This window comes from Colletotrichum phormii (assembly GCF_030913505.1).
Source record: "Colletotrichum phormii strain CBS 102054 chromosome Unknown BDP81scaffold_2, whole genome shotgun sequence".
In the NCBI taxonomy this organism is placed as follows: Eukaryota; Fungi; Ascomycota; class Sordariomycetes; order Glomerellales; family Glomerellaceae; genus Colletotrichum; species Colletotrichum phormii.
The window spans coordinates 2,096,300-2,121,682 of NW_026851444.1; the positions used below are offsets into that span (position 1 = coordinate 2,096,300).

Consider the following 25,383-nt stretch of genomic DNA (forward strand, 5'->3'; position numbering starts at 1 on the left):
TTTTTTACCCTTTGCCCCCTTCCCTTTCTTTCATCTCAACGTGGACTTACCTTGCCCCTTTCCGCAGTTGGTTCAAGGTCGCTCTCGCTAAGACAATTTCGAACGTGAGCTCCGTACACCGTATCTGTATCCGTACGAACAAGCTACGGAGTACACACACGCATGTTGGTGTGAAGGGTAAACCTCGCAGCGGATTTACCGCACTCAGTGGTATCTGGCATCGTTTCGAGACAAGAAGCCCGGTACCCGTCTGGCAATCATTGTTTCGTCGACGACGGGTCACCGGTCCATATCTCATCTACCAGGAACATCAAAAAAAGGGGCCAACACGGGGGGGCTTGGTTGCTTGAGCAGGGACCCAGGGTTGACGAATCCATCAAGTATTTGGAGAATCGCAGACTCGTTGCTTCGCAAGCACCGCAGCCAAATTTCAATATGGCTAGAACGGAAATGATACAGCATGGACAAAGTGCCGATCGAGAGAGATGCAATTAATAATAGACGTGTTCGTACCAGAGCCTCCTCTATCTTGATTTGTAGGGAGTACGGACACATATGTATTTGGCCTTGACTTTAGCATCTGGATAAATCGTGACGAGTGCCAGCCACCCCAGTCTTGTGCAGGACCCAGGGTCCTCTTTTCGCCGGGAAGTCTTGGCTGGAAAGTCTTCCAGGTTTCCTCCTGTCATCCATTGATTCCATTTCTTCCTCCACACTGCAAGGGGCTCGACAGTGGGCAATGAGCAGATGTCACCGAAACCATCCCATCGTGCTGGAGACAACGACCGCGACGAGACCTTTTTGGAGACGCGAGACGCTAGTCCACTCTTGGTTCCCTCCCGCTCACGTCCCAGAGCTTCGCAGTGAGACACACCTCATAGTAGAGAATTGAGAACGCGAGCGGGTGGTTTACGACTTTGTAACCGTTTTTGAAGTTTTGTCTTGAGCGCATTCTGTCTGCCCAGACTTCCCTCGTCCAGAGAGAAAGTGGAAGGTACTTTATGAAAGATGTTTGCACCTGCCCGAGATTGTCGAGGCAAAGCAAGACAGGAAGGTTCCATGAACATGTACTTTGGTACTTCGTACTTGCCCCGAGCTTGGTGTTAATAGTGCAGAGGCACCTGCGGCGGGCTGTCACTTCCCGGATACTTCGTACTTACGCTTCGTCTTCACCTCCCACCATCCCAAACATTGTCCTTCGTCCGAAAGCAATTGCCAATTGGGGCCCGGGGGGGGGGAAAGGACGGCTCGCTCGCTCGCTTTTACACCCCTGGACTTTGCATGCATGTACCTTACTCCGTACCACCTGGCACCCAGGGCACGCCGCACATTCGGCTTGCCTCAGATGCTTTGGTACCTGAATGGTGGACATCTTTCCTCTCGTGCTCAGATGCATTGGATCATCCATCGCCCGTCGCCCACCGCCCACACCTCAGGGACGGAACCGCTCCACTGTCTGTCCTCAAGGAGCCAAGCCCCACCTCACCTCCCGCACTTTTCCCACACCTCCAGCTCAGGGGCAACGAGGGGGGAACAGAAGCCCAGATTGCCCAGAGCTTCTACGGATACCGCGTCTTCTCTGCCCTTTCGTGATTCCCACACCGCGATATACACCCACACATAACCACACAACCAGAGCTTGAACCGCACCCGACAAATACAAAGTACTCGATAACCGTCCAGATCATACTTGCACATTCGAGGTGGACGGAGTATCGACCCTGGCCCAAAAGGAACATCCAAAGCCCGCCTAGCACCGTATCCAAACCAGGTACCTACCTACGGATACACACCTCGGAGAGTAGGTACGGAGTATGGTACGGATACCTACCCTGCCACGCCCGCCTCCACTGGCTATGTCACTTCCAATGCACTCTGCCCACCTGCACTAACACCACCATCTCAAAGGCGGCGCGCGACACAAAAAACACACCCTTTGCACTAGGCTTCTCAAGACTTCCTCTTCCGTCCTGGTCGCAACTCGTCGTCCGTTTTTCTTTGGCTTTTCTTGGTCTGTCTGGTGGCTAATGCGCATCGGCTTCTCTCACTCACTCTCTTTCTTTCTCGACCACCACCACTCTCGAGTTCTCTTGCTCTCTGTCAACCAAGTCTCAACCTGCTGCGTTTGCTGTACCGACTTCTCCTCTCCTCCACCTCCCCAGACCTCATTTCACACACCAAGGTCCCCTTCTTTTCCATTGCCAACCTAACGCTCAGCTCACCTCCAACTCTTCTCCTCCACCGCAACTTTCTTCTCTCCGTACAACATCTACGTTTCGAGCTGGCCGTTCCTCCGCTGGTCGCATGATATCCATACCACCTTTCTGCCCTCGTTGTTGAATCTCAGCTTATATCCACCATCGCTACATATACCAATCGGCTCTCAGCTACCTTACTTCCTGTACGCCTGCTATCATCGTCGCCTGTCCGGACAGAAACTTTCTTGCATCACCGTCGCACTCAGCGTCAGGTACGTTTGTTGCGAGTCTCTTTCGTCTGTACCTTCCCGGTCCTTCCACACCCACCTGTGCGCATCCAATCCTCCGCGCCGCCATCTCCTGGCCAGCACATCAAGCAAAGTTACCATCAACGGATACTGTACTGCCTCTCCAAACTCAACATACCCCCATGTTCGCCTGCCTGCGTCGAAACTCGGTCACCCGTTCGTCGCCCTGGTCGCGCCCAAGACCGCGTCTTCCTCGTTCCCCTGGACTGGACGGCAGCCTCCCAGCCTCTTATACGGATTGATCGTCTCTGCCACGCCCATACCGAACCACTCCGCCCGATTTCCCACTCCCCCCGACACAGTCTCTTCGCCAGTGCCACATGTTCTGCAAGACGTGGTTACCACGCATGAATCTCTCTCTGCCTATACCCCCCAAGTGGATCACACCCAGGTCCTTCACTGCCATGCGAACGTGGACCAGGTGTTTCAGCTCTGCAATCGCCGTCGCCTGCTCGATTGACAAAAATTAACTTCGCTAACAACTCACTTTGCGCAGCCATCCGTCATACCCTCCCAGCCTTCCTCTTTCGCATTGTCAATTCTGTAATATTCGCAAACGCCTGTCAATACTTCCCGAGATCTCTTGAAAGGACCCATCGTCATTCGCTTGCGAGACACTACTACTACCAACATTTGTGTCGCCTCAATCTAATCTCCTGTGGTCTCACCCGGGCCCAGGAGACCTGCAGCACTGGTTTCCTCGACTTATAGACCCGGACCTCCAGCAAACATGGCCAACACAAGTGCTGATCCGGCCGCTGTGTCGCTACCAACTCCTGGTCTCTCTTCGCCCCAATTCCAGACGAGGTCGCGCACCCAGAGCGTGTCGAGCGATCGCCCTTCCACCATTATGAGCGTTGGCCTGATGTCTCCTCCCCTCTCCGTAACACCCGAACCCGCCTTCATTGCCGCCTCGGCCGCTTCTCAGATCGTCACCAACGATCACGATAGTCACGCGGACACCTGGTACGATCAACATGGAATCGAACCCGCAGGAGAGACGGCTTTAGTGTCGACGGCCGCTTTGCAATTGGTGAACAGCTTCCTCGACCAACTTCTCTTCAACTTTTTGTCCGCCTCCCGCGCAACGACCCTTGCCGCCTTGAGACCTGCCGTATCCGAAGTATTGAAACCGAAACTCGCCAAAGATGCCATCAACCAGGCTGATGAAGAGCTGCGGGAGTACCTTGGCGGCGGTGAAGAGGACGACCTCGTCCAGTCGCAAAGTCCAGCCTCGCCGAGGGATTGGGACCTAGAACTCGTTTGGAAGCGGACGCGATTGAGGTGCATGGTGTACTCGTCGCTCGGCGACATGGAGGAGGAAGACGAAGACTACTACATGGAGCAGGAGAATCTCAAGCCTGCCATGGACGAGCGCGGCCCCGAAGTCATCTCACCTGCAGTCGCTATTTTCCTGACGTCAATCCTCGAATACATGGGCGAACAAGCCTTGGTCATTGCCGGTCAAGCCGCGTACCACCGTCTACGAGCCAAGTTCGAAAAGGAGCCCAAGGAGGGCGCAAAGAGCATTGCCGATATTGCTGACAGGATTGTGGTTGGGGAGCTGGACATGGAACGGGTTGCTCTTGACAGGACTCTTGGCAGACTTTGGCGGGCATGGAAGAAGAGGCTGCGCTCTCCTACTCTGGAATCGCGCCCCTTTTCGCGCAACTCTTCCGGTCATCCCAGACAGCCCACTACTCCGGAAGCCCGCGAGACCGTGCTCCCTGCAAAGGGCCTCGGTATCCAAGAAGCTCCAATCGAGGAACCCGAAATCAACGAAGTAGAGGAATACTTGAAAGCATCGGCTATCCCTCTGCCGATTGGGGATCGCGACGTTGACGAGATAGAAGTACCGGGATTGGCTTCCTACAGCGATGACGAGGAGTCGGATCATGAAGGTGCAGAGGAGCCGGCGGCGCAACGGCCAAAGAGTCTGATGATCTTTACTTCCCAGCCCAGCAATGATTTGCCCACCCCCACCACGTCTCAACCTCACACACCAACTGCTCCCTCGACTCGCAAGCGCTCAAATTCCTTGCCAACCCCGTCGCCCTCGCCTTACACGTCGCCAATTGCTAAACGCGCCCGGGCAGAGCCAATTGAGACCGGTTTAGTCGAGGAACAGGCTGGAACTGCAGACAAGGAAATCTCCACCGAGGCTGTGGAAGCCCAGTCGACCGAGACGCCGCCAGCCCAGGCTGAAGTCACCAAGCCGATCGTAGAGCAAGCGCCAGCTGAGCCTCGTGAAGAAGAGTCAAAGCTAGACTCTGACGAAGCCCCCGAGCCCAAGCCCCGCAACCCGAACCGCATCTCACAAATTGTTACCCCTGTCGTGGCGACCGCGGCGACCGCAGCAACCGCAGTTGCTGTTGCTGTTGCTTCGACAGTAAAGGCACCACAGAAGGAGACTCGGTTAGCAGAAGAAAGTGGCGACATCGATGACTTTACCGAGGAACCAGAGATCTGCACTTCTTCTAGAGTTTCCATTGCTGGGCGTAGCTCTCCGAGCATTTCCGACTCCGGCAAACCTGTCGTGGTCGCTCCTAAGCTGCTGCAAAGAACACCCAGCGTCCACTCAGCTCGCGTTGTTGACGTTCACGGGCCTAAGAGCCCTGTGACCGGCTCGAGAGCGTCTTCGGTTGACGCTTCTGACCGCTCTCAGCAGGCCAGCCTCTCCCGTGCCAACAGTGTTTCTCGCGTAACGCCACCCATCATCGAAGAGAAGCCGAAGCCAAAGTCAGTAGAGATTGAAACCATCATTCGGTCATCAACCTCGACACCGCGTACTCGGTCTCCCGTTGAGAAGCTGTCTCGCAGACAAAACACAAACGAGTCCATCTCAGAAGTTGATGAGGATGCCCAAGCTCAACCTTCACGGCTAACATCGGCTGCGTCAACTCCAACACCCCCAGCCGGTACTCCTGCAATCAGGTCTTCCCAGGCCATTTTCAATCCTTCCCAACGTACAGGGTCACCTCGTCACGATCACACTTCATCCGTCACTAAAGTCACCATCTTGAGGGATACCCACAACAACGGGCCTATCGCCGAGGAATGCGTGCCTTCGCCACGCCATCGCTCTCACGCGACGCCAACCTTGCCCGACCGCAGCGGTGGTCGCTCAGCCAACGGAACTCACTCTCCAGCGGCGAGCATCGGAGTCGTGACTGTTGAGCGATCTGCTGCTGCTGGCCGCGACTCCCCAGATCGCCCTAGACATCTGCGAACCTCTGGCTCATCTGGCTCGTCGAGCACAGGCAAGGTCAGAGCCGTAAGGACTTCGGAAGATAGCAAGGCTTCCGGTCGTGCCGATAATCTCGCTCGTAACTTCGAGGAACTCATTCAGAGTGACCAGACCATTCAGTACACGCTTACGCCGGAGAGCATGCGTGACATTGATGTGAGTAGTTTTTCTTGATTGCCTTTTTAACACGCACTAATGGGCCATGCAGGGAAATCGGGCACAGAGCGCGAGTCCGGTAGTTGGACCCAAGTCGAGGAGAAGCGAAGACGCCCGCATGGTCTTGAATGGCGAACGCAACAGGTCCGTTTCTGGCATCGACCTCCGAAGGACCATGTCTGTCAGCCGCGCAACCGGCCTGAACTCGCACCCACCCGAAGCCAAGAACAAAGGCTTCGTTCCGAAGGCACCTCCTAGCACAACCCTCACTCGGTCGCGTACCGGCGGCCCACAGGCGAGAGACGCTCGGGTACCCCGTGATACTGCGATGAACGACTTTGCCGACTTCATCAGGTCTACCGGCCCGACGGCTGACAATGGTCCTGCACCGCTACGGAACGTAAGCGGCCCACCGCCGCCCGTGAAACATAGCCTGGATTCGAGACGCATCTCGTCATCCAACAATCGGCCACGCCTTCAAGCGCGAGATGCTGCCGTTGACAACCGGGAGGATAACTCGGATCTTATCGACTTTATCCGACGAGGACCACCCAGCTCAAACAATCCCCGTATTCCTCGAACGGTGGCCCCATTCCGAACAACAATGGATTCTGACCAGATGTCGGGTGCTGTGGGTGGTAAGGCTGTTGATGCCAGCTTGCCAGACATTCGATACAGTCAAGCGTCGACCAACGTGACGGATATCACCCAGCCCTCTGTACAATCGTCGATCAACTCACAGAGCGCTCTCCTCAAGAACCGCCCCAGTGGCAACGGCTTTGACGACGACGAAATGATGCCTAAGCGCACTAGACATCGTGTGCGCGATCCGTATGCCATTGAACTTAGCGATGAAGATGAGGAGGACTACGCGCAAGCCGTTCGGCCTCCCCCAAAGAAGGAAGAGAGCTTGGCAGACTTCTTGAAGAACTACTCGCCGCCCCCCGAACCCGATGCGGCCCCTCATAACGTTCCCAAGAGGAAGGCGAGCGCTCCCAGTCTTATTGGACGCTTTTCTAGAAAGGATAGCAGTGCGGGATCGAACGGCGCAAAGCCAGCCAAAGTTGACAGTCGGCCATTGAGCGGTCGCGCTGGAGCTGCCCATGGTCACGTTCCAATTCAAGTCAACGCTCCAGGCCAGGACAAGTACGGGGCCGTTGACGCTACTGCCAACCGTGGAGCCATGCATTCCTCGGGACGCGTGCCGATGAAGAAGTTTGAGCCAAGGGAGGCTGTTTCGTCCACGAGCCGTACCAACGACCTAGCCTCATTCCTCCGCAGCTCTGAACCGCCTCAGATGAAGCCTGCGGCCCGTGCCGCTACCGGAGAGCCTCAGCAACAAAGCAGCGGTAGCAGCTTTTCCAAGATGTTTGGTCGCCGGAAGAAGTCGAGCTTGGCTTAGTTGCCCAAGCCGCGCCGGCGCGGAGCCACGACCTGAATGAAGACCACGATCTCTCCATCAAATATGGAGAAAAATACAACAATAACCATGTAGCCCCTGTTCGTAATATTGTCACGCAAGAAATCTGTCACCTGGTCACATTGTACCGAGGGGGGGAAAATCGGCACATAGCCGAGCCCGGATTGCTCTGTTTGGTTCTACCTTTTTTGTTTCTACACACTTGTGCCTTGTGCCCGATGTTTTGATACCACTCTTCCCAAAGATGGGATAGGATTTTGTTCATTTCTTCAGCGGTCTCGACGAAGGACCCTTGAGGCGGTCCCTGGCATCGTTTTCTTTGGATAATAGGACTCTTGATGGGCTCTTGGCAGTCCACATGGGCAGTGGAAGATGAGTCTAGAAGCACTTCTAGTTAGATACGCGAAAGCGGTCAACAATACCATGCTCCTCTCAAACATGATGACTTATCGCTCATGATTGAAATATGGCAAGTCAGAGGACAACTGATCCCTACATAGTAGACAGCGGCTGCCAAGTCAGGGTATGTAGGAGGGGCAGTGGACCATGCTCGGAGACTTGGAACTCTTCAACGTGGTGCTAACCATGCAGTCGTCGACTGGCAGGCCGAGGGCACATGAAGCGAATGGATCCCATTGGTCCCAGCCCCAGTGAGCCCGTTTGGACAGCTGCGGGAGGGTTGCACTGACGAATTTACCAGTACCGGACGTCTATCTCCATCGGTAAGTTCTGCCACGCCATACGAATACACCGAGTGATGTCGCGCAACGGCGGAGCGTTCCTATGGTCTAGTGTACGAAGCCACAAGCCCTCCCCCATGTTCCGTGATTTGATGGGTTGCCGTTCCCACTACAAAACGGGGAAGTCCCTCCCCCGTCTCCCGCTGCCACACGTGTCGGCACATCCAGAGCTCGCATATAGGCGGGAATTGCCCTTTTTTTTTCTTCTTTCTTGTCGTACTTACTAGCTAGCTACTACGACTAACAATCGCAAATCATGGCCGAGCCCTCTTCCACCAACCCGCTCCAGTCTACGGCTCCCACTGCTGGTCCCGCATCACCGGGGACGGCTCCGGCTGGTGGTGCTTTGCCACTGTCGACGGCGGTGCCAGCCCCGGGTGCGAACGACAACGACAACGACAACGACAACGCCAACGACCCGCCGAACCCGGCTCCAGCGCCTCTCGAACCCGATGAGGACGAAGGCAACGTCCGTTTCCCTTTTTGACTTTACCCCCCTTCTCGCTATCAATTTCCGCGAAACAAGGACAATACCTTGTGAAACTAACTGTTCGTTTTTTCTTTGGGGGTTCAGTTCACTGAAGGATCTTCTACAGCCGACGATCGCATGTGCGTGACATCTTGGCCCCTTTCTCTGCATCTCGTTTCCAACGGAGCTCACTCCCCTTTTCTTGCCATTATCCACTTTTCACTAAATGAAGACTTTCTTTCGGCACAGCTCGAGTTATACCGCCTCGCTATCTTCAAGTGTCGTAGACTATCCCATCGAATACGGACGTCGGTATCATGCCTTCCGACCGGGATGTTAGTAGCATTTTTCCCTCTCTCTCTCTCACACTTGATACATATGTACACCTCTTCTAACAGGATTGGAAATAGCGTATAAGTTTCCCAATGATGAGGTATCATAAAAACTCCCCATTAAACAAGAATGAAAACAATGGGTCAGCTAATCAGATCGTACTGTACGACGGAAAAGTCCGAGATGGATAGACTCGATTTGGCTCACGCGATGATGGCCAAGGCGATTGGGAGCAGGCTGTATAATGCGCCGCTGAAGAAGGAGAAGGTGCAGAGGATTCTTGATATTGGGACGGGCACGGGATTGTGTATGTGACGCCCCGCCCATCTTTCTTCTTCTTTCACGTTTGGATTTGCTTTCTGGGGCTTGCTTCTGGTAGGGTTTGTTTATTGGGAATCTCCTTGCTGACTTTTTCTGGGTGTCGTATTCAGGGGCCGTGGAGATGGGCGACATCTTTGAGAACGCAGAGGTAAAGTGACTACTTTCTCCTCAGTGCTCCTCTTAGTAGACTACTAACGAGGAGATCAGGTTCTTGGTATTGATCTGAGTCCCATCCAGCCGGAATGGTATGTGCCTCCCTACCCTCCCATCCTCTAAGCCCATCTCGACCTCAGGATTCATGATGATGAAACACGAGGTACGTTTACTAACACGACGCCAAAACAAAGGGTCCCCCCAAACGTCAGATTCGAAATCGACGACGTCGAAAGCCCGTGGGTCCACCACAGGAAATACGACTTCATCATGTGCCGGTACATGGTCGCCTCCATCAAAGACTGGCCCGGTCTGATCAAGAACATTTACGAGTACGTTTTTCGTCGATTTCCCCTCCTCCTGATCATCACACCAGAACATCAACTCCATGTTCATATCATGATGAGTAAATAAAAAAAAGGGGGGAAAGAAGGTCAACTAAACTGACACCAAAAACAAACAACAGCCACCTAACCCCAGGAGGCTGGGTCGAATTCCAAGACGTCACCACAAAATTCTACTCAGACGACGACACCTTTTCCCAATCCTCCGCCACAGCCCGGTGGATGGACGGCTTCAGCCGCGCCTGCAAGGGAATGGGCCGCGACACCGACGTCGCCCCCCACCTCGCCTCCCTCCTCGTCTCGGGCGGCGGCGGCTTCCCCTCGGACGCGGTCCACGCCCGCCGCATCAAGGCGCCGCTGGGCCCCTGGGCCAAGGACCAGTTCTACAAGGACCTGGGCATGATGAATTTGATTCTGACGATTGACGGCCTGGAAGCGCTTTCGCTAAAGTTGTTTTCCGAGTTGTTGGGGCGGACGCAGGAAGAGATCTTGGTGGAGACTGCGGCGGTGAGGAAGGAGTTGAAGACTGGTGCTTTTGGGACGTTTCATGCCATGTTTGATATGTGAGTTTTTGTCTTCTCTCTCTCTCTTTCTCTTTCTTTCTCTCTTTCTCCCCCGGTGGTTAAACGATCTTTGCTAACGAAATCTTTATAGTTACAATGTGTATGCGCAGAAGCCGTTGGAGACGGAAGATGCTTCTACACCGTGATCCTGGCATCGTCTTCGGAATCTTGTAAGCTTAGATTTAAGAGCCATGATAGTTTCCAACAGTACAGTGAATATCTCGTGTCATATCCCCAAAAAGGAATCCCCATTAGGGCGCAAGAGGTGCGGAGAGTTGATTTGCGAGGGCTGACCACACTACATTATTTTGTCAATCGAGGATCCTTCTTCTGAGTCCAGAAACCTAAGGAACTGGAGAGGTTTAGACTCATGCTCCTTGGGTCAACAAGAAGATACATCACGTAGACGAAGGAAACGCGAGGTAGAGAATGTAGGTAATGAGGAGTTCCAGTCTAGACATGTTGGTACTCATCCAGAGACTTGAGGTTACGAGCTTTACTCATTTCATCATTGCGGACTACGACTGCGTATTCATCGCGAGGTAGACTACGGTAAACTAGAACAATCGCAAAACATTCTCTTTGGCACGTGCCCCTCGGAAACCAACTCCGACAACAGTCCCTATCGCTAAACATGTCGCTGCCATACGACCGTCGCTGGAACGTTACGAACCCAAGAAACTCCTAATTTGACCCAATTGTCATCCGCGGCCGCTCCATTTGAATCCTGTTTGCCATCCAGGACCGATAACCGCATGCACCAAGTTACCCTAGACCCCTCCGTTTGGTACTATTTCCTAGCCAGCGCCACCTGGCGAGAGGGCATGAGGGTATCGCCGCCACCATTCGAAACCGTAGGAAAGAAGCGCAAAAAACAACATGCAAAACTAGTCGCCAGCGTACAAGTCCGAGGACAAGAAAAAGCAGAGAGAAGAAAGTACTAGAAATAAACTGCAAAGTAGTCAAAAAATAAATAAAGTAAAAGTAAACTCATTGAATCTGGGCCGTTGAAGAGTGCCCATGTTACGAAGCAATCGTGACAACTCCACACTCGAGGAGTTGTCGTGACTCAGCGATTGTGCGGAGCCGATAAGTGGTGTTGAATCAGTGACCCCATTTCGTCATAATGGCTCTGATAGCATCAGCTGATAAACTCAGAGAAACGAGACCCATCCGCTCTCACAGCGATGAAACGGGGTAGCGAGGAGAGGTCATGCGCCAGTGTGGAGTGGCCCTCTTTAGATCTCCATGTGGGCCACGACATCCTCACTCATCCGCCGTACCGGGCTCTTCCGGTCAGACAGGCTCTCGTCGTCGTCCTCTTCGTCGTAATAGAAGCGCTCCTCAGTGTAGTCGTCATCAGAGAACGGGACCAAATCGCCATCGGCACCCCGATTCCAGAGGAAGCCGTCGCTTTGTTCTTCGTCATCTTCGTACGGTGCCACGACCTCGGCGTCGCGGTCACCCAGCCAGTATTTGGCGCGCTTGTTGCCGGCAAGTGCATCGAACTGGGTACTCCGCGTCCGCTTAACGGAACCCGGAAGCGCCGGTTGCAGACGCGGTGATTGTGACGATACGACCGGAACGACGCGGACATAGAGGTAGGCAACTCGCTTCAAGGCGCGGTTGAAGAAGAAATAGTGAGCAGCCCATATTGCAGACTCATCTTCCTCAAAAGGGTCGACGTCCGGATTATAGCTGAAGACGGTGCATTCGTTAAGGCGCATCTCCTTATCAATTTTGGACCAGCACTGTGGGCCCCACACCGGCTTGGTCTCCGAAGACGTGGCCTGCTCAACCGGTCGTGCCTCAACATGCGGTCTGACATTCTGCAAAATTGAGTCGAGGTTTCCCATCACTCTGCGCAGATTTCTTTGCTTCTTGAAGTCGCCTGGTCTGAGAACGTGCGAGAAATCGTAGTGTTGATGACTCGCGTTCAGTGTCGCAATCAGATAAGCAAATGTCCGGCGACTTGCGAGTTCTGATAAGGGGCCAAACGCGCTCGAGTGTGAGAACATTTGCATGTTGGGAGATGTCGCCAGCATGGCTTCGCGATCTGGCGGTGACAGGCTTGCGCCCAACTTGAGGAGCGCAGCATGTTGTGAACTTAGGTCTTTGTCGATGTTCTTGTAAAGCTTCTTGTCGGAACCTGTGGATTTGGTCGTGTATAGGTCGCATCCGCCTGTAACGTTGCAATCCGGTGTGTTGAAGTTAAGAGCGCCAGTAACGGCATCGAAATCTTGCAGTGGGAGATACTGCGACGTGGGTTAGCAGGTGTCGTGGACTGCTGCAAAGTAGCATGCCTGCTGCAGCAAGTTATGCGCACCTTCATCTTGGATGATTGAGGTTCGGCCCGGGTGACCGAGGTGAAAGGAATGTTGGTTAGGATATGTTCTGTATTGGCGCGCGATAGGTGTGCAAATCACGAGCGCTTCAGCTGTTGATCTGGCGATGCAGGGAGCTTATCGGCGGTATCGCGCCGCAATCAGGTTGTTGTGATGGAGCCGTTGGATTCCGGAGGTTGACGTGACTAATGATGTCACAGGAGTTGGAAGTCGCGCCGGATCGGAATAGGGAGGTGGCTGCGGGTATCGGAATGGCGGTGACTCGGAGTCGGGGGTATGGTGAAGTGAAAGCGAGGTCGACGCGATTAAACGTACGCAATGCGTCGTAGTGAATGATGGATGGGTTGGTGTGAAGACTGTTGTCTGTGTATCGATGGAAGCCGGAGCCTGCCTGCTTTAGATAAGGCAAGGAAGGAGCGACTCGACCCTGTAGATCAGTTCGGTTCTGATGGATGAACGGAGACTAGACGCGTTGCGCCTAGTAGGTGATCTGGTCGACAGACATTACTAAAAGACGGATGTTGTAGAGAGGTGTGTATGTTGGAAGTTGGGCGGTGTCAGGAGGGTGGTCGAAGCAGAGGGGTAAAAAGGGAAGGGATGGGGTGACGAAGGACGGGAGTGTAAGACGACCTGACGAAGCAAAGCGGGAGTGAGCGGGAGGGGAGCTGGCACCCGGTGCTGTCGCAGCAGCTCTCGGCAGGTGCGAGGACTCGCCGGTGTGAGAAGTGACGCCTTGCTGGGTGTGTGGTGGTCTGTCTGCCTGCGTGGTCCGTGGTGTGCTGGCCGCTGTTGCTGCTATTGCTGTTACCGCTGCTGCTTTGCTGGGTCCTGGCTCACGTCTCCGTCGTTCCCCGTACGTACTGACAAGGCCCCCGCCCCGGTGCAGCAGCAGGGTGAATGGATAGCTGCCGTGAGGTAAGGCAATGTTAGGTGGTGGGCCAGTTCCAAGATAGGAACAGATAGTGGGTGGAGCCAACGGGGGAGTCTGTGACAAAGCATATCTCGCTCTGTTCCAGCATGTCTGCTATGCTGGTGCAGTGGTGCTGGACTGCCGCATCGCATTGTGACCGCCTGCTTCGTCCTTGACACCGGATTCGCGGGTGTGGGGGAGACACCAGCTGGGAAGTCGGGGTCCAGTCCCTGTCTGTTCCCTGCTTGTTGGGGGGAGGGCCCCCTTTGCGGCCTTCGGAAACCCACCTAGTAACTCTGTCCAATCCGCCGTGTATAGAGGAGCGGGGCGCAGCCGGTAATGTCCAAGCGAATCAAGGGGCGTCAAGAGGCCACGGGCGGCTACTCCAAAGCCCGTCTCGCAATATGACTTCATACTGTCTCTGCCGTAGGCAGAGTAGACTGGCGTTTGGTTGCGTATCGGGAATGCTCGTCTATTTGTCAATTGATTCGTTTTTTCCGTGGAGTGCAGCGGTTGTCCATTGTCGTTGTCCGTCTTGGCCCCGTGCCCGGCTCATGCGTCGTTTCTGGGGGGGGAGGGGGGGGGGAGACTCAAGATGGACAAACGTTGTGGATTCAACCAAGCAACAAGCACCGCTATCTCATGTTCTTCTCTTGATGTAGTAGAGGGCGGTTTTCCGCCCTCAACGATCTATGCACACAAAGGGCCACCCGGGGATCATTCCCGTCCATAACAGCATCGGCGCATCGTTCCTTCATAGTCGCGTATCGGCCTTTGATTCCCGGCCTGCTGTGTATCCGAAAGCCATAACGGGACGTCAAAGGATGCCAACTTGTTTGAGGGACGATGTGATCTCTTCCGTTTCCTGCATACGCGGCAGAGTGCCCATTAGCCAACAGACTCATCAATGGCATGCCCTCCTTTGCGGCTCGTGCAACACTTGTATAGATGTCGTAGATTGGCTTCGAGGCTCGATTGATCCCGGGCTTCGTGTCTCAATCTAGCAGATAGGTACACATTGGAGGAGGGTTACATGATCTTTGTAACCTCGTCCTCGACCTGATGGGGAGTAGGAAAATCGTCAGCTCAAGACTTCGCCAATGGCGCAGCTGCAGTTCGTCGTCTTGAAGGCAGGGAAACAACTAAAACAGTAAGGCATCAACTGAACGTACCTCCATGTCCTCGAGCGAATCCTGCTGAGATATACACCGCAGCACGTTCTTTTTACTGCTTTCTTGCAGTTCTCCCGCTAATAATAGCTCGTCCAATATGTAGTAGGCTTTCGTGAAAGAGAAGATGATATCTAGCTCGCAGACGTTGCCGTAGTACTTGTCCATCTGCTCGACGTAGCGGTGAATGATCTCGAGGGTAATCAGTTCGTTGTCCTCTGACGCCGCTCCTGCGATAAAGAATAGCGACGCATATCTGCGGTAAACGATCTTGGAATCTGGCGGGAAGAAGTCAGTGACTGTTGATGGGCTAAGCGGCCGGGTTGCGAAGGCGACTGACCCTTGTACTCGAGGAAGTTGCACATGCGTGTTCTACGGGCGAGGACTAGCTGAGAAACGTCCTTGACGATCTTGGCCTTTTCCTTGGGCGACAGGGTGGTGAACCATTTTGCAAGGCGCTGCAGAGGGATCGTGATCAGTAAAGGCTTGTTCGAGGGAGATTCGGGCGGCAATGGGTGCATACCACTTTGCCCTGGCGCGAGAGGAGGATGAGGTATCTAGATTGAATGAGTTGTCTTGCTTTGATGCATTACCAGATGCGGCCGAGGGGTATAACGTACTGGATAGCCATGATGATGCCTTCACATCACCACCACAAGGTGGACGGGGAAGGAGATGGAGAGTCGATTGACAGGAGTGTTGTGGACCTTAAGTTGACGTCGTGGGAAGTGTTCGGTGCTGTGGTGGTCGAGCAAATCAGACCGAGGGCTGGATTTCGGTTGGCGACGAAATGCGATATGTTGCGTGTGACGATACCCCTTGGTCACGTCAGGCTGACAGGCGCAAGGTGTCGAGTTTGGTGGCAGGTGTACGGTGTACCTTGAGCTTGAGGCTGCGGTATCCTCAGGCAATCAATGCCCACCAGGATAAGGTAGGTAACGTACCTAGCGGGAGACACCTCCTGACAGCGGGCTTGGAAAGCTGAGGTGATGCCCCGGTGCACAGGGTCTAGGGAGCTATTCGCTTATGTAATCCAGTCCCCAAGCGCCGGGAGCAAACAGTGGAAGGACCGCTGTAAAAGCTCCGTCAACTACCTGACTTAGGCTCAATACTTCATCCCGATATCTCGTCCGGATTGGCCAAGGAACCTTTAGCAGACAATGTCCATGTGTGTAAGCCACCTGGCCTACGGTACTAAACGGAACAAAGCCCGCTCTTCCACTGTTACTGGCTTTGTGTGACTCGAGATCGAAGCCTTTGAATGCCGGTGATGGTGTGGTGATGTGATTGAATGGAAAAGAGACATTGGATGAGCGATTCATGCCGACAACGGCGTCTCATAGGCCGCCCATGCTTGCGGTCCTGCGGAAGGTGCAGACAAATTGCTGATGCGATGGCCAAAACCCCCACCAAGTGCCACTGACCTGCCCCTCGGAGTCGCGCTCCTGCCGAATCTGCGGCGGGAGGAGGGGTTGGATGGCGGGATGTGGTCGGTGCCCGATGGAAGCTGCGAGGCAAGAAACGCCGTTGCCGCAGAATGGAAAGATGAATGATTTCTAAGGATACTTGGATACCTGGATACACAACTACTCGAACGACTCGATTCAGTCGGCACACCGAGACGGACTTGGATGGAAATTTCTCTTTCATTCCCGATCCGTTGTTCAAATAAGGGCCATTCCGGTCCTCCACACGTCTCCCGCAACCTTTCTCCTCCACCGTCTGTTATTCCATGGGGTCCAGAATCACAGTTCCGCGGATACCTCGAAAACAAACACCATCGTCGATCCACCCGAGCGCCCCATCCCAGAAGTGTCTCGCGCGTCCTTCTAGAAACCCCCCTCTGCCCGCCTACTACCGCCTGTCGCTGCATACACTGCATATCACGACTTTCCCCTCGTACCATAACTGCAGATACAGACCACTCCGTCTTATAAGCCCTTTATCTCCGATTTTGGGGGTCTCGACACACAAGCCGACATCCGCCTGCCGTGCGCCAGCGATTAATAATTACCCCGTCTCACCTTTGAACCCGAGCGGACCGTACCTTTCCTTATCGGCCCCTCGACCTAGTTTACGCAGATTCCGATTGTTAATCACCCCTCCAGAGTCTAAAAATCGACAGGCACCAAAAAAAAAGTTGCTGAAGAAGTGGACGCCATCACCTTTACATTGCGCAATCAGGACCCTTTACGTCGCAATCTTTCCTCGACTACCAGCTCATTGCATCCGATCTTCAGCTACAAAATTGCAATATTTTAGTTTTCTATAACCATCATCACCGTCGCCATGACGAAACTCATCCTCTCCACTGGGTTTGTCACACCTCTCAATATTTCCTACAAGAGAATCGTTATTTGCGCCCTGATGCTGATTGGCGATCCTCCGCTGCATGCAGAAACATTGTCTCGGGCGGCCCCTCCATAATCCGTAAACCGGGTGCCTACAGATCGAACCTTGAACTCACCAACTCGCTGCGAAGCAACTTCCTCGCCGCCCAGCAGGACTACTCGCCTTACGAAGAGTCCTCGCCCATCGATGACGACGACGACGAACACGTGAATGGAAACGGCTTGAACGGCCACTCCAATGGCTTCTCTCACAACTCAAACGGCCGCCGACCTCGCATCGACATTTGGACTGCCCGCGAGGACGATGCGCTCTACATCCCGAGGATAGACTGGTCCTACTCCGGACTGCAAGAAGAGCCCGACAACTACGACGTTACCGTGAAGCTGTTTTTCCTCCCCAATGCCCTTCTACAAGACCGGGCTCAGTACGTGCAGGACGCCTTGAGCCTCGTGCGAAAGGAGCTGGGGGTCACGACGATTGATCTTCTGATCGCGTCCTTCCCGGGCATGTCATTTGAGGGCGACTGCGAGTGGGAAGCCGACAAGCGCAACGCCTCTCAGGGCAACATTGACGAGGAGGCCGCGACGTGGACGCTCCTTGAAGATCTGTACAAGCGCGGGGAAGTCAAGGCTCTCGGCATCTCCGAGTTCGGCACTGAGAAGCTGGCAAAGTTTATCAAAAAGGTCAGCATCCGGCCGGCTGTTGACCAGATTAACATCAAGGATTGCTGCAGCGTTCCCCCCACGCTGGTCAAGCTGGCCAAGACGGAGGGTGTCGAATTGCTCGTTCACACCGATTGCACCGACATCCTGCCCAGAGGCACCCTCCGCGAACTCCTCGGCCACGGGCTGCAGGGCGCTGGCGTCCTCGCCGACCCTGCCGAGGACCAGGACGGTCTGGAAGGCGACCTCACACCTGAGTGGGTAGTCAAGTACACTGCCTTTGTCAAAGATCGGGGTGTCATTGAGAATAAGGGATACTTTGCCGGCGCAGAGCTAGTCGAGACCTCTTAGTAGACGTTGTCTACGATGCTTTTGGACATGTGATTTATTTTTTTGATACCATGGCTGAACAATACGGCCTATAGATATACACTGCATAGCGTTTCTGATGTCTGGCGATCCAGGGTCTCTTTGACGGACTATACGAAGCCCCCTTCTTGGTATCTATTAGAGTACTTTTTTTTCTTCAAGATATTTATTCTACCCGAGTTTACTTGTCATCCTCTTTCTGTGATGTGTGGCCAACACCTATGACTGTCTATTCTCTGAGCAAAGCCTCAGCAAGCCTCTTCCCCCGCTCGCCTCCAAGGTAAATATCGTCCTCGATGCTCTCCAGGCCCATATCGACAGCCACCTTGTAGCCCCTAACGACCATGTCCTCGTCCACGCGCAGCCCATTCTCCACCAGCGCCAGAATGACGCTCCGTATCCGCGCGACCTCGCGCATCGTCTCGTCGTCAATCTTGTCGTTCTGGCTCGAGTAGACATTCGCGCTGACGCTCTCCTCCATACGATTCAGCCCCACGCTCTCGGCGCCGGCTCCGTCGCTCTCGACGTGCTTGCTAATCCAGATGAAGCCGTTGACCCCCAACGTGACGTGAACTTTTGCCGCGCCCCGCGCCGCGTCCATGACCCACTGCTGCCTCTTGGCCCTCACCACACCGCCGCCGCCGCCGGTACCCGTGACGGCCACGAACACGCCGTTGCGCAGCTTGCCATACTTGAGGGAGCGGGTGTGCAGCGACGCGGCGCCGTCCTGGTGGAGCTGCTGGACCTCTGCGACGACGAGGTCGCCCTCGGCGAAGAAGGAACGGATCTGGAGCTCGTCCGTGTCGGTGCGCTTGCGGAGGATGCCGCCGGGGAGGTTGATGGCCGAGATTTGGAGGATGGCGAGCTGGGAGGAGCCGACGTCGACGCGCCAGCGTTTGGCTTGGACCTCGACGATGCGGCCGATGACGAGGTCGCCTATTTCGGGGGTGTAGCGGGCGCGGAGGGGCCGGACGGAGAGGAGTTTGTTTGTGCGGGTTACGGTGCCTGCTACGGAGGAGACTATGTCTGTTGTGTTTTGGGTGATGTAGGTTCCGTGGCCTCTGTTTTGGGGTTGCGTTAGTCTTGGGGGTTCTCTTTTTCTCTCTTTTTCTCTCTTTCTTTCTTTCTACAGGTTCCTATGGGTACAGAATGGGGAGGACAAACCTCATCCACTGGGGGTCGTCAGTGATGATCTCACCCGGGGTGACGATCTCGTAGGTGTCGCCGTGGGAACGTTTCGCGGGGCGCATGGAGATGTCGCCCTCGATATCGGCGCCGCCGTCCGAGTCTGAGTCCGAGTCTCCTGCGCCAGCGGCGGCGTAGGGCTTGTGATGTGACGACGTGCCGCGCGGGGCGAGGATTGTGATGGGCATGGTGATTTGTGGTTTACGGCGGAATGCCGTAGGTGCGTTTGGGACACAGTCGAATTTCTCGGTGTCGTATGATTCGGCGTATTCGGAAGTATGGTTTGGGAGGGTTTGTTGCGTTGATTGCGCGGGTTGGTTTGTAGTGGTCGCTGTTTGGTGGTTGTGGTCGTGGTTGAGATTGATGCTTGCAAAAGAATTTTTGATGAAGCTTTGGAGGGGCAGATTGGAGCGTGCAATCGGCGAACGATGCTTGCCTGCTGCACCTCGGATTTTTTGACAACACCGCAATAACCACAAGCGCCACTGGTAACTGGTAAGTTTGATAATGCTAGCTTTATAATGGCCATCATATTTGATTCATTCAATTGTCACTTTTTATTACATGACAGTATTGTACAGTGTTACAACAATGTTTGCAGCCAGTAGCTGCTAGAATACCTCTAACTGCACCATGCCGAAAGATCGTCAGTCCGCCCAAGCGAGCAGTGTCGTGCCGGTCGTAAAGCCAGCATGGCTAAGGTATCTTGACCAGAGCCTTCTCTCACGAGCTTCCGCCGCTATAGCCTATCGTAGGCGCCCGAGATACGCTCGTGTGAGGACGTCGGCGGAGTGGTGCCAAACTTCTGCCCCCCGGGTAGCGTGGGCTCTCCAACATCCGTGAGGATCTCTCCTCCAGACGCGCATGGCGTAATTATTTGAGTTGCGATTCTGCTTACTGTCCCAATTCCTTTTCATCCCTTTCATTCGTCCGTCGTCTACTTGAACAACCTCCACAGCCCAAGGTAGGCCAGGCCCATCGAGATGCTAGCGACGCCCAGCTTGCGACTTCCCATGCCGAACATGGATCCTGACTTGAGTATCACTGCGCGTTGCCTTTCGAGGTGGCCCATGCCGGAGAGGTAGTTGTATGCCGCGAGGCCGAGGAATGCGCCGCCTCCTATTTCGTTGGAAAAGATCAGCATCAGCAATGGGCTCTCCTACTGCTGCCGGGCCTGCTGCGAGTCTTGGAGGAGAAGTGGTGGTGGCTTACCAATGACTTTGCACGATGTGCAATCGTCGCCGCGGTCCTCGCGCAGGAGCTGGTCGAGGCTTTCGGGCTTGTCGAGGGTGCCCACGGTGGGCATCTTGTCTCCTCCTCCGACCATGGCGGCGAATTTGTATAGGGTAGCTTACGGCTGGTTCTGACGGTCTTCAAGGTTGGCTATCGGATGCTTTTTTGCGACAAACGAGCTCCTGATAATGGGAGTGGTAGGCCGTAGAGGCCTAGGAAGCTTGGTGCAGCGACAGGGTATAGAGCACTTTTGATTGGTTGGGCCGAACCGTTCCCTTGCACTAACATTTAATTCCATCATTGAGCATGTGCGGCGCCGCCAAGGTACGCGCGGGGCCGGATTGTGTGGTTCCTGGGCCGTGGGAGCTCCAGCGACAGACAGACAGACACACTGACAGCAAGCAAGCAACCTCCCACCCCACCACTCCCGACGACCACGGCGCAGCCCTCCGATGCCGACCTGAACGATGAACGGCGTTATTGAGGCGCTGCACATTTACGATGAGCACAAGTCAGTCTACCTACCAGATCACCATCATCCAGACTCGTCACAGCTAACAATAACTCACCACCCGCAGCCATGCCATCCTGTCGCACACGTACACCTCCCGCCCGCTGTCGGCGCAGCACCTCCTGCCCCTCTACCTAGAGCACCCGGCCCCGCGCCCGAACCTCGTCTACCTCGCCAACACGAACCCGCCGACGCTCGTCTTCAGCCTCAAGCACGCCAACCTGCTGTTCCTGGCCACCTCGTCCTCCGAGATCGAACCCCTGCTCGTCCTCGAGTTCATCCACCGCATCGTCGACGTCTTTGAGGAGTTCCTCGGCGCGCCCCTGTTGGCGCACAAGATTGAGAGCAGCTACGATGTTGTTGCGCAGCTGCTCAACGAGATGTGTGACGCGGGAACGATCAACACGACGGAACCGAACGCGCTGAGGGATTTGGTCGAGGTTGAGGGATGGGTGGGCAAGTTGCTTGGCAGCATCACCTTGCCGGGGTAAGGGAGACCACTTGGAAAGAAATTTTGATGAGAAAGATTGGTCTGACGGAATTTCACGCAGGAAACCTGGCAACTTTGGCACGGGCTTCGCCAACCCGAGTACACCGTCCCTGATCGCCCAGAATACCCCAGCATTACCCTGGCGTAGGGCCAATGTGCGGCATACGTCCAACGAGATGTACGCGGACATCGTCGAGACCTTGACCGTCACTCTCGCTCCCTCAGGGCGGCCACTGGCAGCATTTGCAAACGGAACGATAGCCTTCACGTGCAAGGTGTCAGGCATGCCCGACATTGTCATGACATTAACGAGCCCCTCTGGAAAACACAATCTGGCCGGTTTCATGGATCTCCCTGTATTTCACCCGTGCGTCCGTCTGTCACGGTGGAAAGAACGACCTGGTGAGCTCAGCTTTGTACCGCCAGACGGCCGATTCATCCTGGCCAGCTACGAAGTCGACTTGCTACCCTTCACGAACGGCAAGAGCGGTAGCTTAAGTGCGAATAACCTCAAGCTACCTGTCAACATTGAGATGAAGACGGGCTTGGGTCTTACGGGCTCCGACTTTGAGGTGCGGTTACACGTCAACAAGGTGCTTGGAGCCGGTGGCCCCTCATCAGCAAATCAGTATGGCAGAGGTGGTGGTGGCGGTGGCGGTGGGGGAGCAGGTCGAGGCTTCGGGGGCCCCCATCCCGGGACTCCCTCATCGCCTCTGATGGAGGACCTGATCGTCACGGTGCCGTTGCCGGCAGAGGTTAGGAATCTCTCCGAGTTGCGGCCCAGCAAGGGAGATGCGACCTTCAACCCCAGCGAAAGGGTCCTCGAATGGCACGTCCCCACCAAGCAGATATCCTCTGGCACGTCCTACTTTGGTCTCAGGTGCACCGTGGTGGGCCAGCTGCCGGACGAGGACGAGGACGAGCTCGACCCCAACGGGTTCGGATTCGGCAAGGCGTACGGCTACGATGAGCAGCCGTACCAGAGCAGCAGCAGTCCCACCCGGGCGAAGAAGACGGCCGACGGCGGCAAAGAGGAGAACGAAAAGGACGCGAAGAAGGTGGCGCAGAATAAGATGCTGATGCCGAGCTCGGCGTCGGTGAGCTTCTCGGTCAAGGGGTGGCTGCCGAGCGGGCTCAAGGTGGAGAGCATCATGATTGACCCGCGCAAGAGTAAAGGCCTGGGGGAGAACGTGAAGCCGTATAAGGGCGTCAAGTATTTGACGGTCAGCAAGGGCGGTGTAGAGACGCGGTGTTAGACGGGAACGCGAAACATGATAGCAACATAAACTAATGAGAATTATTTTAGCTAAATTTGTTCTCGGACAGTGCTCCCTGGGAAACAAGTTCACATGCTTTGGAGGGCCTCGGTTTTTACTCCGCCTAGTGGCGGACTAGTGATGCCAATTCGTTGCGGTCTGAGATTACCAGGCGGCGCCCATCAAAGCAAGCCAGGAGCGTGACAGGGAAAAGCCACCCGACCCAAGAAGACGGATTTTCGACACACGAAAAAAACGTCGCCCTATCCAGTGTGACGCTTAAGCCGAGGCGTTGACTCAATCTTCAGCGCGAGATCGCAGTGCAGCATCGGCGACTCTCCCGTAAGTCGGCGGCAATTGACCCCCTGACCCCTGAAGGAGATCTAGCAAAGCACCCCGCAGCGGAACTAGAAACGCGCCTGTAAGAAGAGCTGCCCAGGCTGTTGCCAATCGCGGGGTAGGTACCTTTACTCCAGTGTTTTCCTGGGTCTCCAGCTCACCTCTCAATCCTCGGCCTCGGGACATTCGGTTAGTGGCGGCCACAAGGACCAACCGCCATTCACACCTGGCGTCATGGCTCCATGGGCCGATTGCTCACCACGTTCCTGTCTCTGCTCTCCTTCCCCCCCCCCCCCAAACCCCCCCCCAAACCCCAAAGACCAAGACCACCACACGGCCGCCGCGCGTAGGCTGTGCTTGCGTGTGACACATTTTCCTTCCAACTCGGTCGCATAACCCGCGGACCTCCTCGTTGACACCTCTAGTCTTAATTCTCTTCCATACTTGTTTCTAGAAGGTCTTCTGTGGCGTTGAGTCTTTGTCACGCTGCTCTGTTCTGCCTCGAAGCAAACACACACCTACATACACACCAAGAGTGACTAACCCCTACTCCATGATTGCGACCATCTAAGCTGCCCCAGCTCACAATTGGCTGGCGCTCTTGTCTTGTCTTTCCAACGGGCCATGACTGCAGCTCCCGGAGCTCACCACTCTCTCCGCCGAGGCGCCGCCGCCGTATGGGCCGATGGGCTCGGCTGCCTCGGCCGCAGGCGCACCGCGCCGGGCAATGTAGCGTTCGGGTCGAGTAGACGGCATGTGTCTTCGTCGCAGGGGAAAAGGCCACGGACGGCGCTCTTCTTTCCAGGTGCGTGTTGCGATGGAGCATCCATATATTTGGAAAGAGAATCTGAAGGCAATGAGAGGAGCCTGTCGAGGAGACTGACAAGTGTGTGTGACCACCACAGGCCAAGGAGTACAAAAGGTCGGCATGATAACACCATGGCTCGAAGCCTTCCCCCGAACCGCGAAACCCATCATTGAGGAAATCGACCACTACATGGGCTTCAAGCTCTCCGACGTCATCGCCGAAGGGCCCAGCAAACTGCTGACCAAGACCCCCAACGCCCAGCCGGCCATCATGGCGACCTCGATCCTGATCCTGCGCATCCTCGAGCGCGAGTTCGACTTTGACGTCGCGCGCCGCGTCGACGTGACGCTCGGCCACTCTCTGGGCGAGTTCGCCGCCCTCGTGGCGGGCGGCTACCTCGAGTTCGAGGACAGCCTGTACCTCGTCCGGAAGCGGGCCGAGGCCATGGCGGAGGCGACGCGGCGGGCCGTGGAGACGTACGGCGGGGAGTACGGCATGGTGGCCATCGTCACGGAGCCCGAGTACCTGGGCCCGCTGATCGCGGCGATACACGACTTTGTGGGCCACTCGAGCGCCGGGTCAAAGGGGGAGAGCTCCGAGGACGTGCCGCCTATTGAGCAGGTGCTCATCGCCAACGTGAATAGCAAGAACCAGATTGTGCTGAGCGGGAATATCGAGCGGATCAAGACGCTTTCGACGCATGTTAGGCAGTTTCTGGGCCACGACCCCCGCGCGGTGCGGTTGAATAGCGATAGCCCGTTTCACAGCCCGCTGATGAAGCCCGCCGTCGGGGTGATGCAGAAGATCTTGTCGAGGAAGAGCCGCGTCAAGGGCCGTGAGGCGGAGGATATTATTACGTTTCCCGGGCGGTTGCCGTGCATTAGCAACGTGAGCGCGCGGCCTTTTGAGAGCAGGGAGGACGTCAAGGATCTGCTGGCGCGGCAGTGTCTGGAGACGGTGCGGTGGTGGGACAGCATCAAGTACCTCGACCAGGAGGAGAAGGTGCGGCGCTGGATCGGTATCGGGCCGGGGAAAGTTGGGCGGAATCTTGTTGGTAAAGAGGTTGGTATGAGGGGCAAGGACTCGGTCAAGGGCGGCGGCGTGTGGGCGATTACGGACCCGAGTGAGATTGAGGAGATGTTGAGGGGTTTGGAGGAGACGGAAGGGTTGTCGGATGAGGAGATTGAGTGAGGGAGGGCCTATGGTCTACGATGATGATCGTCTGTTCTGTTTCTTGGTGCAAAATTTGGGAAATGGGGGCTATCAAGGGCGCTTTTTCCACAACTTTTCTCGATGGGCATGTTACCTAGCTCATGAGAAGGAGGTCGGGCTTCTACGCCTTCGTTATGGAGACTGGAGTAATGGTTTTAGTTTAGTTTGGGTGTAATACTACTTCTCTACAAAGGGGAAACATCATATGACTCATTCTATGCAGTTCTGGAGAATTACTTTCAATGCCTTCGTAACATGTAAACCGTCACTTTTCTGAGTTGATATGTCGA

At 55.2% G+C, this 25,383-nt stretch overlaps 8 protein-coding genes across 8 annotated transcripts; 4 read left to right on the forward strand and 4 right to left on the reverse strand.

The window, feature by feature from the left end:
• Window positions 1-3,236: 3,236 nt before the first annotated feature.
• BDP81DRAFT_389745 (uncharacterized protein) lies at window positions 3,237-7,311 on the forward strand (the record flags this gene model as incomplete). The annotated part of the gene is made up of 2 exons (XM_060587307.1): window positions 3,237-5,909; window positions 5,962-7,311. 2 exons carry the CDS (start codon window positions 3,237-3,239, stop codon window positions 7,309-7,311), a joined length of 4,023 nt encoding a protein of 1,340 aa, XP_060450741.1.
• Window positions 7,312-9,054: 1,743 nt separating this feature from the next.
• Window positions 9,055-10,398, forward strand: BDP81DRAFT_445455 (methyltransferase domain-containing protein; the record flags this gene model as incomplete). Its single annotated transcript, XM_060591955.1, has 6 exons — window positions 9,055-9,178; window positions 9,303-9,340; window positions 9,400-9,437; window positions 9,540-9,677; window positions 9,812-10,252; window positions 10,344-10,398. The coding sequence occupies 6 exons, from the start codon at window positions 9,055-9,057 to the stop codon at window positions 10,396-10,398; spliced, it is 834 nt and encodes a 277-aa protein (XP_060450742.1).
• Window positions 10,399-11,490: 1,092 nt separating this feature from the next.
• BDP81DRAFT_445456 (Maf1 regulator-domain-containing protein) lies at window positions 11,491-12,584 on the reverse strand (the record flags this gene model as incomplete). The annotated part of the gene is made up of 2 exons (XM_060591956.1): window positions 11,491-12,507; window positions 12,579-12,584. The coding sequence occupies 2 exons, from the start codon at window positions 12,582-12,584 to the stop codon at window positions 11,491-11,493; spliced, it is 1,023 nt and encodes a 340-aa protein (XP_060450743.1).
• A 1,952-nt stretch (window positions 12,585-14,536) lies between these two features.
• On the reverse strand, window positions 14,537-15,307 carry BDP81DRAFT_445457 (clathrin adaptor complex small chain; the record flags this gene model as incomplete). Its single annotated transcript, XM_060591957.1, has 5 exons — window positions 14,537-14,566; window positions 14,680-14,954; window positions 15,017-15,134; window positions 15,200-15,233; window positions 15,297-15,307. The coding sequence occupies 5 exons, from the start codon at window positions 15,305-15,307 to the stop codon at window positions 14,537-14,539; spliced, it is 468 nt and encodes a 155-aa protein (XP_060450744.1).
• A 1,658-nt stretch (window positions 15,308-16,965) lies between these two features.
• BDP81DRAFT_308998 (glutamate-cysteine ligase modifier subunit) lies at window positions 16,966-18,041 on the forward strand (the record flags this gene model as incomplete). Its single annotated transcript, XM_060583510.1, has 2 exons — window positions 16,966-16,991; window positions 17,075-18,041. The coding sequence occupies 2 exons, from the start codon at window positions 16,966-16,968 to the stop codon at window positions 18,039-18,041; spliced, it is 993 nt and encodes a 330-aa protein (XP_060450745.1).
• Window positions 18,042-18,288: 247 nt separating this feature from the next.
• BDP81DRAFT_445459 (exosome complex exonuclease RRP4) lies at window positions 18,289-19,432 on the reverse strand (the record flags this gene model as incomplete). Its single annotated transcript, XM_060591958.1, has 2 exons — window positions 18,289-19,120; window positions 19,224-19,432. 2 exons carry the CDS (start codon window positions 19,430-19,432, stop codon window positions 18,289-18,291), a joined length of 1,041 nt encoding a protein of 346 aa, XP_060450746.1.
• A 273-nt stretch (window positions 19,433-19,705) lies between these two features.
• BDP81DRAFT_402712 (uncharacterized protein) lies at window positions 19,706-20,657 on the reverse strand. Its single transcript, XM_060588857.1, has 2 exons — window positions 20,457-20,657; window positions 19,706-20,363 (listed from the first exon to the last, which is right to left on the reverse strand). Exons 1-2 carry the CDS (start codon window positions 20,569-20,571, stop codon window positions 20,182-20,184), a joined length of 297 nt encoding a protein of 98 aa, XP_060450747.1. The 5' UTR covers window positions 20,572-20,657; the 3' UTR covers window positions 19,706-20,181.
• A 148-nt stretch (window positions 20,658-20,805) lies between these two features.
• On the forward strand, window positions 20,806-25,359 carry BDP81DRAFT_478147 (Adaptor complexes medium subunit family-domain-containing protein). Its single transcript, XM_060594843.1, has 6 exons — window positions 20,806-20,988; window positions 21,056-21,475; window positions 21,540-22,729; window positions 23,196-23,262; window positions 23,717-23,748; window positions 23,979-25,359. The coding sequence occupies exons 1-6, from the start codon at window positions 20,945-20,947 to the stop codon at window positions 25,070-25,072; spliced, it is 2,847 nt and encodes a 948-aa protein (XP_060450748.1). The 5' UTR covers window positions 20,806-20,944; the 3' UTR covers window positions 25,073-25,359.
• Window positions 25,360-25,383: the final 24 nt, after the last annotated feature.

What these genes read in the sequence shown, in the direction of transcription:
- BDP81DRAFT_402712 (XM_060588857.1), bottom strand. Translation starts at nt 20,571, where the DNA reads ATGGTCGGAGGAGGAGACAAGATGCCCACCGTGGGCACCCTCGACAAG. An exon ending in CACATCGTGCAAAGTCATTG is followed by an intron (nt 20,364 to 20,456) that starts GTAAGCCACCAC and finishes CCAACGAAATAG; the next exon opens with GAGGCGGCGCATTCCTCGGC.
- BDP81DRAFT_478147 (XM_060594843.1), top strand. Translation starts at nt 20,945, where the DNA reads ATGAACGGCGTTATTGAGGCGCTGCACATTTACGATGAGCACAA. An exon ending in GGGCGGTGTAGAGACGCGGT is followed by an intron (nt 22,730 to 23,195) that starts GTTAGACGGGAA and finishes ATCGCGGGGTAG; the next exon opens with GTACCTTTACTCCAGTGTTT. An exon ending in TCCGCCGAGGCGCCGCCGCC is followed by an intron (nt 23,749 to 23,978) that starts GTATGGGCCGAT and finishes TGACCACCACAG; the next exon opens with GCCAAGGAGTACAAAAGGTC.